This window comes from Panulirus ornatus, chromosome 4, assembly GCF_036320965.1.
Source record: "Panulirus ornatus isolate Po-2019 chromosome 4, ASM3632096v1, whole genome shotgun sequence".
Taxonomy (NCBI): domain Eukaryota; kingdom Metazoa; phylum Arthropoda; class Malacostraca; order Decapoda; family Palinuridae; genus Panulirus; species Panulirus ornatus.
Genome location: NC_092227.1, coordinates 17,451,981 through 17,467,145, shown reverse-complemented (window position 1 = coordinate 17,467,145; position 15,165 = coordinate 17,451,981). Strand labels below are relative to the sequence as shown.

The 15,165-nt window shown below is 42.3% G+C and overlaps 1 protein-coding gene across 7 annotated transcripts in view; it reads right to left on the bottom strand.

The window, feature by feature from the left end:
- Positions 1 to 15,165, bottom strand: part of Argl (Argininosuccinate lyase) — a 245,540-nt gene that overhangs the window by 82,880 nt on the left and 147,495 nt on the right. For all 7 annotated transcript variants that reach the window (XM_071693764.1, XM_071693774.1, XM_071693805.1 and 4 more), the window contains 3 exons: positions 1,851 to 1,951; positions 1,352 to 1,545; positions 994 to 1,193 (listed from right to left, as the gene is read on the bottom strand). In XM_071693764.1, coding sequence (XP_071549865.1) covers positions 994 to 1,193; positions 1,352 to 1,545; positions 1,851 to 1,951 — 495 coding nt within the window. The remainder of the gene's footprint in view (positions 1 to 993; positions 1,194 to 1,351; positions 1,546 to 1,850; positions 1,952 to 15,165) is intronic.

Here is a 15,165-nt window from a genome sequence, read left to right as displayed (position 1 = left end):
TGCATTCTGCCAATCCTCAGGCACCTCACCATGATCCATACATACATTGAAAATTCTCACCAACCAATCAACAACCCAGTCACCATCCTTCATCAATTCAACTGAAATACCACCCACTCCAGCTGCCTTGCCACATTTCATCTTGCACAAGGCTTTCACTACCTCTTTTCTCTTCACAAAACCACTCATGACTCTATTTGCATATCACTCTGACCTAAACATCCTGCACATGCCTCTCCATCATTTAACACATTCAACAGTCCTTTGAAATACTGACTCATCTCCTCTCCTCATCAGTACCTGTCATCATTTCCCCTAAAGCCCATTCACTGATGTTCCAATTTGTTCTCTTGTTTTTTGCACATGAATTACCTCCTTCCAAAACCTCTTATTCTTCCTAAAGTTTGTTGATACTTGTTCACCCTAACTCCCATCTGCCCTCTTTTTCAAGCACTGCCCCTTCCAGGGAAAGATATATGGTGTTATAACCCTGGCAGATATAAGGCAAATACAGAACCATTAAAACAGTGATAATACAGTACCTGAAAATGTGGCAAAAAAGCACCAAACTAAATTATACTATGGTCCAGGTGATTTTGAATCAAATACCAGAAGAGCTTTGACACTTACATGGTATGACACAGAAACATTCAAAGGAAAAGTTTCTATTATTTCTTTTTTATTAATCATACTTAACCACCGTCTCCTGCGTTTGCGAGGTAGCGCAGGGAAACAGACGAGGAATGGCCCGACCCACCCACATACACGTGTAATACACATAAATGCCCACACACGCACATATACACACATTTACATTTCAATGTACACATACATATACATACACAGATATATATACATATATACATATGTACATATCCATACTTACTGCTCTCATCCATTCCCGTCACCAACCACCCCACAGTGAAATAGCATTCCCCTACAGTGAGGCAGTGCCAGGAACAGACATATAATAATACAATAATATTTTCTTACATTTCCTGTAACACTTGCAGTCTTTCCTCTTATAAGTTCAAGGCTATCTGGATTCTTCTTCTGTGGCATAAGGGAACTGCCAGTGGCATATGCATCAGAAAGCTTTACGAAGCCAAACTCACTGGTGGAGAACAAGATCAGATCTTCTGCCAGACGACTTAGGTGTGAAGTCACCAAACTGGCCCAAAACATGTATTCCACTGAAAAGAAAGCACAGCTGATGCAAAGAATTTCATGTTATACTTTTCAGGCAACAACTACATGAAATGCAAATATGAGCATAATTCAAATACCTTACAAAATTCCCATACAGTTAAACAACTTCCTATGAGAGAAGGAAACAGTTCCATATACTTACCAACAAAATCTCTATCACCAACAGCATGAAGACTGTTCTTTGTTACTCCTTCAAAGCCAAGTTCTTGAGCTAAGCTTTCTCTGTCAATATTAAAGGGGTTTCCAGCTAATGCTCCAGAGCCCAAAGGACAGATGTTGACACGTGAGAAGACACTATGAAGGCGCTTTAGATCCATAACTAAAGGCCACACATGGCTGGGGGTTGCAGCAGCACATTAGAAAATCATACATATATAATTCTTTTTTCAAATAAATACCTGTTGCAACAAGAACAAATGATTGAATCTCAAAAACAAAATCCTCTCTTTGCTCCTACCTCTGTCCCTACTTTTGGAAATAATAATACTGCTCAGTGGCAGTATCATATCTAATGATGTTAGGAGGTGCTGCTATTGCAGTATGGGCTTAAAATTGGGAAAAGTTACAAGACATATACAAAGTGCTCTCCAGGTAATGACAGGCATAATAAAACTCAATTCTAAAGACTAAGTATGACTTACCTCAGAAGCCAATGTGACCAGCGGATTGGTTGTGCTCGCTGGAGATGTGTGTAGCCTGGCATCAGAATGGCCTTTTCCTCATTTGCACGTTCCACAAAAATCTGCCAGAAAGGACCAAATTACTTTTGCCTTAATGTCACCTAAACTTTTTATCAAGTTCAGTTTTAATTAAGGGTGTAAGGCATGTGTACAAGTAGGAAGAGGAATGTGAAAGCTTGCAGGTGAAGGTTGATCTGTAGCAGGGATTTTTAATGTCACCTTGGCTATCTAATATGCCTATGAATGAGGCTGTAAGGTAGTAAGTGCAAGGGTCCTAGAGAAAGAGGGTTTTTGGCCTGGAAAGTGAGTCAGTGGTTGTCGTTTCCTGATAGCACAACACTGGTGGCAGATTCTAAAAGGAGCTTCCTCCCTTCACCATAAACTTGCAGACACACACACACACACACTTAGGATATGGATGTGCTCAAGCAGTATAATTCAACAAGATAAAATCATGATAATGTTGCCATCAATCAGAGTCTCTCTCTCTCTCTCTCTCTCTCTCTCTCTCTCTCTCTCTCTCTCTCTCTCCCCAAGAAAATGCAGAAGTTAGTGTCTAACTCTGGACTTTGGGAGAGTGTGTGAAAGGAGAACGTTGAGTAAATGTGAAACAAAAAACATGGTTATTAGGTTTATCAAGGTACAGAGAAAGGTTAGCTGGAATGTGAGTTTGAATGGTGAATACTTGGAGGAAGTGAACTGTTTCAGACATCTGGACATGGTTATGGCAGTGAATGGAACCATGGAGGCAGAAGAGAGTCACAGGGTGGATGAAGGGGAAAATGGTTTGGGGACCACTGAGGAATGTGTGGTGAGTTAGGTCATTGTTTGGAAAGGCAAAATTGAGTATGTGTAAAGGTATAGTAGTTCCAACAATGTTGAATGGATGCAAAGCATGAGCTGTAGATGAGGATGTGGAGGGGAGTTTGCATATCCTGGAAGTTAAATGTTGAAGGACAATATGTGGTTTTGATCAAGAAAGTAATAAAAAGGTAAGAAAGAGGTGTGGTAATAAGAGAAGTATGGTTGAAAGAACTACAGATGGTGTGCTGAAAAGGTCTGGATATATATAAAGAATGAGTGAGGAGAGATTGACAAAAAGGATATTTTTGTCCGAAGTGAAGGGGACAAGGAGAGGGGGAGACTTAATTGGAGATGGAAGGATGGAGTGAAAAAGATTCTGAGTGCTTGGGACCTGGCCCTGGGGGTTAAAAGGCATACACGGAATGGTGATTTATAGCGTGCTGTTGATGGAATGAACAAAGGCATATAAAGTAACCAGAGGAAACCATGTAACAATCTGTGGGGCCTAGTTGTGGATGGAAGGGGCTGTGGTTTTGGTGCATTACGCCTTTCAGCTATAGAGTGGATGTGGCATTTTTTTGTTCCTGGCACTACCTTGCTAACATGGGAAACAGCAAATGCAAAACAGATATAGGGTGGATGTACGTAAATGAAGCATTTCTTTGTCTCTTCTTGGCACTACCTAACTAATGTGGGAAATGTTTAATGAGTATATAAATATATATTTTTTCATCCATATTCACCATTTCCTGCATTAAAGAGGTAGCATCAACAACAGACGACAGCCTCAGAAGGATATATGAATGTGTATATATATATATATATATATATATATATATATATATATATATATATATATATATATATATATATTTTTTTATATCATTATACTTTGTCGCTGTCTCCCGCGTTTGCGAGGTAGCGCAAGGAAACAGACGAAAGAAATGCCCCCCCCCATATAAATAGCGCCATTGTACAAAGGCAAAGGGGATAAGAGTGAATGCTCAAATTACAGAGGTATAAGTTTGTTGAGTATTCCTGGTAAATTATATGGGAGGGTATTGATTGAGAGGGTGAAGGCATGTACAGAGCATCAGATTGGGGAAGAGCAGTGTGGTTTCAGAAGTGGTAGAGGATGTGTGGATCAGGTGTTTGCTTTGAAGAATGTATGTGAGAAATACTTAGAAAAGCAAATGGATTTGTATGTAGCATTTATGGATCTGGAGAAGGCATATGATAGAGTTGATAGAGATGCTCTGTGGAAGGTATTGAGAATATATGGTGTGGGAGGAAAGTTGCTAGAAGCAGTGAAAAGTTTTTATCGAGGATGTAAGGCATGTGTACGTGTAGGAAGAGAGGAAAGTGATTGGTTCTCAGTGAATGTAGGTTTGCGGCAGGGGTGTGTGATGTCTCCATGGTTGTTTAATTTGTTTATGGATGGGGTTGTTAGGGAGGTAAATGCAAGAGTCTTGGAAAGAGGGGCAAGTATGAAGTCTGTTGGGGATGAGAGAGCTTGGGAAGTGAGTCAGTTGTTGTTCGCTGATGATACAGCGCTGGTGGCTGATTCATGTGAGAAACTGCAGAAGCTGGTGACTGAGTTTGGTAAAGTGTGTGGAAGAAGAAAGTTAAGAGTAAATGTGAATAAGAGCAAGGTTATTAGGTACAGTAGGGTTGAGGGTCAAGTCAATTGGGAGGTGAGTTTGAATGGAGAAAAACTGGAGGAAGTGAAGTGTTTTAGATATCTGGGAGTGGATCTGGCAGCGGATGGAACCATGGAAGCGGAAGTGGATCATAGGGTGGGGGAGGGGGCGAAAATTCTGGGGGCCTTGAAGAATGTGTGGAAGTCGAGAACATTATCTCGGAAAGCAAAAATGGGTATCTTTGAAGGAATAGTGGTTCCAACAATGTTGTATGGTTGCAAGGCGTGGGCTATGGATAGAGTTCTGCGCAGGAGGATGGATGTGCTGGAAATGAGATGTTTGAGGACAATGTGTGGTGTGAGGTGGTTTGATCGAGTGAGTAACGTAAGGGTAAGAGAGATGTGTGGAAATAAAAAGAGCGTGGTTGAGAGAGCAGAAGAGGGTGTTTTGAAGTGGTTTGGGCACATGGAGAGAATGAGTGAGGAAAGATTGACCAAGAGGATATATGTGTCGGAGGTGGAGGGAACAAGGAGAAGAGGGAGACCAAATTGGAGGTGGAAAGATGGAGTGAAAAAGATTTTGTGTGATCGGGGCCTGAACATGCAGGAGTGTGAAAGGAGGGCAAGGAATAGAGTGAATTGGAGCGATGTGGTATACCGGGGTTGACGTGCTGTCAGTGGATTGAATCAAGGCATGTGAAGCGTCTGGGGTAAACCATGGAAAGATGTGTAGGTATGGATATTTGCGTGTGTGGACGTATGTATATACATGTGTATGGGGGGGGGCATTTCTTTCGTCTGTTTCCTTGCGCTATCTCGCAAACGCGGGAGACAGCGACAAAGTATATGAAAAAAAAAAAATAATAAATATATATATTTTATGATATTACTTTATTATATTATTATACTTTGTCGCTGTCTCCCGCATTTGCGAGGTAGCGCAAGGAAACAGACGAAAGAAATGGCCCAACCCCCCCCCATACACATGTATATACATACGTCCACACACGCAAATATACATACCTACACAGCTTTCCATGGTTTACCCCAGACGCTTCACATGCCTTGATTCAATCCACTGACAGCACGTCAACCCCGGTATACCACATCGCTCCAATTCACTCTATTCCTTGTCCTCCTTTCACCCTCCTGCATGTTCAGGCCCCGATCACACAAAATCTTTTTCACTCCATCTTTCCACCTACAATTTGGTCTCCCTCTTCTTCTCGTTCCCTCCACCTCCGACACATATATCCTCTTGGTCAATCTTTCCTCACTCATTCTTTCCATGTGCCCAAACCACTTCAAAACACCCTCTTCTGCTCTCTCAACCACGCTCTTTTTCTTTCCACACATCTCTCTTACCCTTACGTTACTCACTCGATCAAACCACCTCACACCACACATTGTCCTCAAACATCTCATTTCCAGCACATCCATCCTCCGGCGCACAACTCTATTCATAGCCCACGCCTCGCAACCATACAACATTGTTGGAACCACTATTCCTTCAAACATACCCATTTTTGCTTTCCGAGATAATGTTCTCGACTTCCACACATTCTTCAAGGCCCCCAGAATTTTCGCCCCCTCCCCCACCCTAAGATCCACTTCCGCTTCCATGGTTCCATCCGCTGCCAGATCCACTCCCAGATATCTAAAACACTTCACTTCCTCCAGTTTTTCTCCATTCAAACTCACCTCCCAATTGACTTGACTCTCAACCCTACTGTACCTAATAACCTTGCTCTTATTCACATTTACTCTTAACTTTCTTCTTCCACACACTTTACCAAACTCAGTCACCAGCTTCTGCAGTTTCTCACATGAATCAGCCACCAGCGCTGTATCATCAGCGAACAACAACTGACTCACTTCCCAAGCTCTCTCATCCCCAACAGACTTCATACTTGCCCCTCTTTCCAAAACTCTTGCATTTACCTCCCTAACAACCCCATCCATAAACAAATTAAACAACCATGGAGACATCACACACCCCTGCCGCAAACCTACATTCACTGAGAACCAATCACTTTCCTCTCTTCCTACACGTACACATGCCTTACATCCTCGATAAAAACTTTTCACTGCTTCTAACAACTTGCCTCCCACACCATATATTCTTAATACCTTCCACAGAGCATCTCTATCAACTCTATCATATGCCTTCTCCAGATCCATAAATGCTACATACAAATCCATTTGCTTTTCTAAGTATTTCTCACATACATTCTTCAAAGCAAACATCTGATCCACACATCCTCTACCACTTCTGAAACCACACTGCTCTTCCCCAATCTGATGCTCTGTACATGCCTTCACCCTCTCAATCAATACTCTCCCATATAATTTACCAGGAATACTCAACAAACTTATACCTCTGTAATTTGAGCACTCACTCTTATCCCCTTTGCCTTTGTACAATGGCACTATGCACGCATTCCGCCAATCCTCAGGCTCCTCACCATGAGTCATACATACATTAAATAACCTTTCCAACCAGTCAACAATACAGTCACCCCCTTTTTTAATAAATTCCACTGCAATACCATCCAAACCTGCTGCCTTGCCGGCTTTCATCTTCCGCAAAGCTTTTACTACCTCTTCTCTGTTTACCAACTCATTTTCCCTAACCCTCGCACTTTGCACACCACCTCGATCAAAACACCCTATATCTGCCACTCTATCATCAAACACATTCAACAAACCTTCAAAATACTCACTCCATCTCCTTCTCACATCACCACTACTTGTTATCACCTCCCCATTTGTGCCCTTCACTGAAGTTCCCATTTGCTCCCTTGTCTTATGCACTCTATTTACCTCCTTCCAGAACATCTTTTTATTCTCCCTAAAATTTAATGATACTCTCTCACCCCAACTCTCATTTGCCCTTTTTTTCACCTCTTGCACCTTTCTCTTGACCTCCTGTCTCTTTCTTTTATACGTCTCCCACTCAATTTCATTTTTTCCCTGCAAAAATCGTCCAAATGCCTCTCTCTTCTCTTTCACTAATACTCTTACTTCTTCATCCCACCACTCACTACCCTTTCTAATCAACCCACCTCCCACTTTTCTCATGCCACAAGCATCTTTTGGCAATCCATCACTGATTCCCTAAATACATCCCATTCCTCCCCCACTCCCCTTACTTCCATTGTTCTCACCTTTTTCCATTCTGTACTAAGTCTCTCCTGGTAATATATATATATATATATATATATATATATATATATATATATATATATATATATATATATATATTCATATACATATAAATATATATATATATTTATATATATATATATTTTTTTTTATTTATCATACTTTGTCGCTGTCTCCCACGTTTGCGAGGTAGCGCAAGGAAACAGACGAAAGAAATGGCCCAACCCCCCCCCCATACACATGTATATACATACTTCCACACACGCAAATATACATACCTACACAGCTTTCCATGGTTTACCCCAGACGCTTCACATGCCTTGATTCAATCCACTGACAGCACGTCAACCCCGGTATACCACATCGCTCCAATTCACTCTATTCCTTGCCCTCCTTTCACACTCCTGCATGTTCAGGCCCCGATCACACAAAATCTTTTTCACTCCATCTTTCCACCTCCAATTTGGTCTCCCACTTCTCCTCGTTCCCTCAACCTCCGACACATATATCCTCCTGGTCAATCTTTCCACACTCATTCTCTCCATGTGCCCAAACCATTTCAAAACACCCTCTTCTGCTCTCTCGACCAAGCTCTTTTCATTTCCACACCTCTCTCTTACCCTTACATTACTTACTCGATCAAACCACCTCACAGTTGTCCTCAAACATCTCATTTCCAGCACATCCACCCTCCTGCGCATAACTCTATCCATAGCCCATGCCTCGCAACCATACAACATTGTTGGAACCACTATTCCTTCAAACATACCCATTTTTCCTTTCCGAGATAATGTTCTTGACTTCCAAACATTCTTCAAGGCTCACAGGATTTTCGCCCCCTCCCTATCATTTACTTCAGCTTCCATGGTTCCATCCACTGCCAGATCCACTCCCAGATATCTATAACACTTTACTTCCTCCAGTTTTTCTCCATTCAAACCCACCTCCCAATTGACTTGACCCTCAACCCTACTGTACCTAATAACCTTGCTCTTATTCACATTTATATATATATATATATATATATATATATATATTATCCCTGGGGATAGAGGAGAAAGAATACTTCCCACGTATTCCCTGTGTGTCGTAGAAGGCGACTAAAAGGGGAGGGAGCGGGGGGCTGGAAATCCTCCCCTCTCGTGTTTTTTTTTTTTTTTTTTTTTTTTTTTTCCCAGAAGAAGGAACAGAGAATTCGGCCAGGTGAGGGTATTCCCTTAAAGGCCCAGTCCTCTGTTCTTAACGCTACCTCGCTAATGCGGGAAATGGCGAATAGTTTGAAAGAAAGATATATATATATATGTAGGTTTGCGGCAGGGGTGTGTGATGTCTCCATGGTTGTTTAATTTGTTTATGGATGGGGTGGTTAGGGAGGTAAATGCAAGAGTTTTGGAAAGAGGGGCAAGTATGAAGTCTGTTGGGGATGAGAGAGCTTGGGAAGTGAGTCAGTTGTTGTTCGCTGATGATACAGCGCTGGTGGCTGATTCATGTGAGAAACTGCAGAAGCTGGTGACTGAGTTTGGTAAAGTCTGTGGAAGAAGAAAGTTAAGAGTAAATGTGAATAAGAGCAAGGTTATTAGGTACAGTAGGGTTGAGGGTCAAGTCAACTGGGAGGTGAGTTTGAATGGAGAAAAACTGGAGGAAGTGAAGTGTTTTAGATATCTGGGAGTGGATCTGGCAGCGGATGGAACCATGGAAGCGGAAGTGGATCATAGGGTGGGGGAGGGGGCGAAAATTCTGGGGGCCTTGAAGAATGTGTGGAAGTCGAGAACATTATCTCGGAAAGCAAAAATGGGTATGTTTGAAGGAATAGTGGTTCCAACAATGTTGTATGGTTGCGAGGCGTGGGCTATGGATAGAGTTGTGCGCAGGAGGATGGATGTGCTGGAAATGAGATGTTTGAGGACAATGTGTGGTGTGAGGTGGTTTGATCGAGTGAGTAACGTAAGGGTAAGAGAGATGTGTGGAAATAAAAAGAGCGTGGTTGAGAGAGCAGAAGAGGGTGTTTTGAAGTGGTTTGGGCACATGGAGAGAATGAGTGAGGAAAGATTGACCAAGAGGATATATGTGTCGGAGGTGGAGGGAATGAGGAGAAGAGGGAGACCAAATTGTAGGTGGAAAGATGGAGTGAAAAAGATCTTGTGTGATCGGGGCCTGAACATGCAGGAGGGTGAAAGGAGGGCAAGGAATAGAGTGAATTGGAGCGATGTGGTATACCGGGGTTGACGTGCTGTCAGTGGATTGAATCAAGGCATGTGAAGCGTCTGGGGTAAACCATGGAAAGCTGTGTAGGTATGTATATTTGCGTGTGTGGACGTATGTATATACATGTGTATGGGGGGGGGTTGGGCCATTTCTTTCGTCTGTTTCCTTGCGCTACCTCGCAAACGCGGGAGACAGCGACAAAGTATAAAAAAAAGAAAATATATATATATATATATATATATATATATATATATATATATATATATATATATATATATATATATATATATTTTTTTCATACTATTCGCCATTTCCCGCGATAGCGAGGTAGCGTTAAGGACAGAGGACTGGGCCTTTGAGGGAATATCCTCACCTGGCCCCCTTCTCTGTTCCTTCTTTTGGAAAATTAAAAAAAGAAAGAAAAAAAAACGAGAGGGGAGGATATCCAGCCCCCCGCTCCCTTCCCTTTTAGTCGCCTTCTACGATACGCAGGGAATACGTGGGAAGTATTCTTTCTCCCCTATCCCCAGGGGATAATATATATATATATCCCCTTTGAATGCAAAGGTGAGTAATGTGGCAGTTGAGGGAATAATTGGTATACTTGGGGTGTTCAGTGTTGTAAATGGAAATGGTGAAGAGCTTGTAGATTTATGTGCTGAAAAAGGACTGATGATTGGGAATACCTGGTTTAAAAAGCGAGATATACATAAGTATACTTATGTAAGTAGGAGAGATGGTCAGAGAGCGTTATTGGATTACGTGTTAATTGACAGGCGCGCGAAAGAGAGACTTTTGGATGTTAATGTGCTGAGAGGTGCAACTGGAGGGATGTCTGATCATTATCTTGTGGAGGCTAAGGTGAAGATTTGTATGGGTTTTCAGAAAAGAAGAGTGAATGTTGGGGTGAAGAGGGTGGTGAGAGTAAGTGAGCTTGAGAAGGAGACCTGTGTGAGGAAGTACCAGGAGAGACTGAGTACAGAATGGAAAAAGGTGAGAACAATGGAAGTAAGGGGAGTAGGGGGAGGAATGGGATGTATTTAGGGAATCAGTGATGGATTGCGCAAAAGATGCTTGTGGCATGAGAAGAGTGGGAGGTGGGTTGATTAGAAAGGGTAGTGAGTGGTGGGATGAAGAAGTAAGATTATTAGTGAAAGAGAAGAGAGAGGCATTTGGACGATTTTTGCAGGGAAAAAATGCAATTTAGTGGGAGATGTATAAAAGAAAGAGACAGGAGGTCAAGAGAAAGGTGCAAGAGGTGAAAAAGAGGGCAAATGAGAGTTGGGGTGAGAGAGTATCATTAAATTTTAGGGAGAATAAAAAGATGTTCTGGAAGGAGGTAAATAAAGTGCGTAAGACAAGGGAGCAAATGGGAACTTCAGTGAAGGGCGCAAATGGGGAGGTGATAACAAGTAGTGGTTATGTGAGAAGGAGATGGAGTGAGTATTTCGAAGGTTTGTTGAATGTGTTTGATGATAGAGTGGCAGATATAGGGTGTTTTGGTCGAGGTGGTGTGCAAAGTGAGAGGGTTAGGGAAAATGATTTGGTAAACAGAGAAGAGGTAGTGAAAGCTTTGCGGAAGATGAAAGCCGGCAAGGCAGCAGGTTTGGATGGTATTGCAGTGGAATTTATTAAAAAAGGGGGTGACTGTATTGTTGACTGGTTGGTAAGGTTATTTAATGTATGTATGACTCATGGTGAGGTGCCTGAGGATTGGCGGAATGCGTGCATAGTGCCACTGTACAAAGGCAAAGGGGATAAGAGTGAGTGCTCAAATTACAGAGGTATAAGTTTGTTGAGTATTCCTGGTAAATTATATGTGAGGGTATTGATTGAGAGGGTGAAGGCATGTACAGAGCATCAGATTGGGGAAGAGCAGTGTGGTTTCAGAAGTGGTAGAGGATGTGTGGATCAGGTGTTTGCTTTGAAAAATGTATGTGAGAAATACTTAGAAAAGCAAATGGATTTGTATGTAGCATTTATGGATCTGGAGAAGGCATATGATAGAGTTGATAGAGATGCTCTGTGGAAGGTATTAAGAATATATGGTGTGGGAGGAAAGTTGTTAGAAGCAGTGAAAAGTTTTTATCGAGGATGTAAGGCATGTGTACGTGTAGGAAGAGAGGAAAGTGATTGGTTCTCAGTGAATGTAGGTTTGCGGCAGGGAAGTGTGATGTCTCCATGGTTGTTTAATTTGTTTATAGATGGGGTTGTTAGGGAGGTAAATGCAAGAGTTTTGGAAAGAGGGGCAAGTATGAAGTCTGTTGGGGATGAGAGAGCTTGGGAAGTGAGTCAGTTGTTGTTCGCTGATGACACAGCGCTGGTGGCTGATTCATGTGAGAAACTGCAGAAGCTGGTGACAGAGTTTGGTAAAGTGTGTGGAAGAAGAAAGTTAAGAGTAAATGTGAATAAGAGCAAGGTTATCAGGTACAGTAGGGTTGAGGGTCAAGTCAATTGGGAGGTGAGTTTGAATGGAGAAAAACTGGAGGAAGTGAAGTGTTTTAGATATCTGGGAGTGGATCTGTCAGCGGATGGAACCATGGAAGCGGAAGTGGATCATAGGGTGGGGGAGGGGGCGAAAATTCTGGGAGCCTTGAAGAATGTGTGGAAGTCGAGAACATTATCCGGAAAGCAAAAATGGGTATGTTTGAAGGAATAGTGGTTCCAACAATGTTGTATGGTTGCGAGGCGTGGGCTATGGATAGAGTTGTGCGCAGGAGGATGGATGTGCTGGAAATGAGATGTTTGAGGACAATGTGTGGTGTGAGGTGGTTTGATCGAGTAAGTAACGTAAGGGTAAGAGAGATGTGTGGAAATAAAAAGAGCGTGGTTGAGAGAGCAGAAGAGGGTGTTTTGAAGTGGTTTGGGCACATGGAGAGAATGAGTGAGGAAAGATTGACCAAGAGGATATATGTGTCGGAGGTGGAGGGAACGAGGAGAAGAGGGAGACCAAATTGGAGGTGGAAAGATGGAGTGAAAAAGGATTTTGTGTGATCGGGGCCTGAACATGCAGGAGGGTGAAAGGAGGGCAAGGAATAGAGTGAATTGGAGCGATGTGGTATACCGGGGCTGACGTGCTGTCAGTGGATTGAATCAAGGCATGTGAAGCGTCCGGGGTAAACCATGGAAAGCTGTGTAGGTATGTATATTTGCGTGTGTGGACGTGTGTATGTACATGTGTATGGGGGGGGGTTGGGCCATTTTCTTTCGTCTGTTTCCTTGCGCTACCTCGCAAACGCGGGAGACAGCGACAAAGTATAAAAAAAAAAAAAAAAATATATATATATATATATATATATATATATATATATATATATATATATATATATATATATATACATATATATACACTGTATCCCTGGGGATAGGGGAGAAAGAATACTTCCCACACATTCCTCACGTGTCATAGAAGGTGACTAAAGGGGATGGGAGCGGGGGGCTGGATACCCTTCCCTCTTTGTATTTTTAACTTTCTAAAACGGAAAACAGAAGAAGGGGTCACGCGGGGAGTGCTCATCCTCCTGGAAAGCTCAGATTGGGGTGTCTAAATGTGTGTGGATGTAACCAAGATGAGAAAAATGGAGATATAGGTAGTATGTTTCAGGAAAGGAACCTGGATGTTTTGGCTCTGAGTGAAACGAAGCTCAAAGGTAAAGGGGAAGAGTGGTTTGGGAATGTCTTGAGAGTAAAGTCAGGGGTTAGTGAGAGGACAAGAGCAAGGGAAGGAGTAGCACTACTCCTGAAACAGGAGTGGTGGGAGTATGTGATAGAGTGTAAGAAAGTAAACTCTAGATTGATATGGGTAAAAGTGAAAGTGGATGGACAGAGATGCGTGATTATCGGTGCATATGCACCTGGGCAAGAGAAGAAAGGTCATGAGAGGCAAGTGTTTTGGGAGCAGCTGAGTGAGTGTGTTTGTAGTTTTGATGCTTGAGACCGGGTTATAGTGATGGGTGATTTGAATGCAAAGGTGAGTAATGTGGCAGTTGAGGGATAAATGGTGTACATGGGGTGTTCAGTGTTGTAAATGGAAATGGTGAAGAGCTTGTAGATTTATGTGCTGAAAAAGGACTGGTGATTGGGAATACCTGGTTTAAAAAGAGAGATATACATAAGTATACATATATAAGTAGGAGAGATGGCCAGAGACCATTATTGGATTACGTGTTAATAGATAGGCGCGCGAAAGAGAGACTTTTGGATGTTAATGTGCTGAGAGGTGCAACTGGAGGGATGTCTGATCATTATCTTGTGGAGGCAAAGGTAAAGATTTGTAGAGGTTTTCAGAAAAGAAGAGAGAATGTTGGGATGAAGAGAGTGGTGAGAGTAAGTGAGCTTGGGAAGGAGACTTGTGTGAGGAAGTACCAGGAGAAACTGAATACAGAATAGAAAAAGGTGAGAACAAAGGAGGTAAGGGGAGTGGGGGAGCAATGGGATGTATTTAGGGAAGCAGTGATGGCTTGCGCAAAAGATGCTTGTGGCATGAGAAGCGTGGGAGGTAGGCAGATTAGAAAGGGTAGTGAGTGGAGGGATGAAGAAGTAAGATTATTAGTGAAAGAGAAGAGAGAGGCATTTGGACAATTTTTGCAGGGAAATAATGCAAATGACTAAAAGATGTGTAAAAGAAAGAGACAGGAGGTCAAGAGAAAAGTGCAAGAGGTGAAAAAGAGGGCAAATGAGACTTGGGGTGAGAGAGTATCATAAAATTTTAGGGGGAATAAAAAGATATTCTGGAAAGAGGTAAATAAAGTGCGTAAGACAAGGGAGCAAATGGGAACTTCAGTGAAGGGGGCCAGTGGGGGGGTGATAACAAGTAGTGGTGATGTGAGGAGATGGAGTGAGTATTTTAAAGGTTTGTTGAATGTGTTTGATGATAGAGTGGCAGATATAGGGTGTTTTGGTCGAGGTGGTGTGGAAAGTGAGAGGATATGGGAAAATGATTTGGTAAACAGAGAAGAGGTAGTAAAAGCTTTGCGGAAGATGAAAGCCAGCAAGGCAGTAGGTTTGGATGGTATTGAAGTGGAATTTATCAGAAAAGGAGGTGACTATTGTTGATTGGCTAGTAAGGTTATTCAATGTATGTATGATTCATGGTGAGGTGCCTGAGGATTGGCAAAATGCTTGCATAGTGCCAATGTACAAAGGCAAAGGGGATAAAAGTGAGTGCTCAAATCACAGAGATATAAGTTTGTTGAGTATTCCTGGTAAATTATATGGGAGGGTATTGATTGAGAGGGTGAAGGCATGTACAAAGCATCAGATTGGGGAAGAGCAGTGTGGTTTCAGGTGTGGATCAGGTGTTTGCTTTGAAGAATGTATGTGAGAAATACTTAGAAAAGTAAATGGATATGTACGTAGCATTTATGGATCTGGAGAAGGCATATGATAGAGTTGAGAGAGATGCTCTGAGGAGGGTATTAAGAATATATGGTGTGGGAGGCAAGTTGTTAGAAGAGTGAAAAG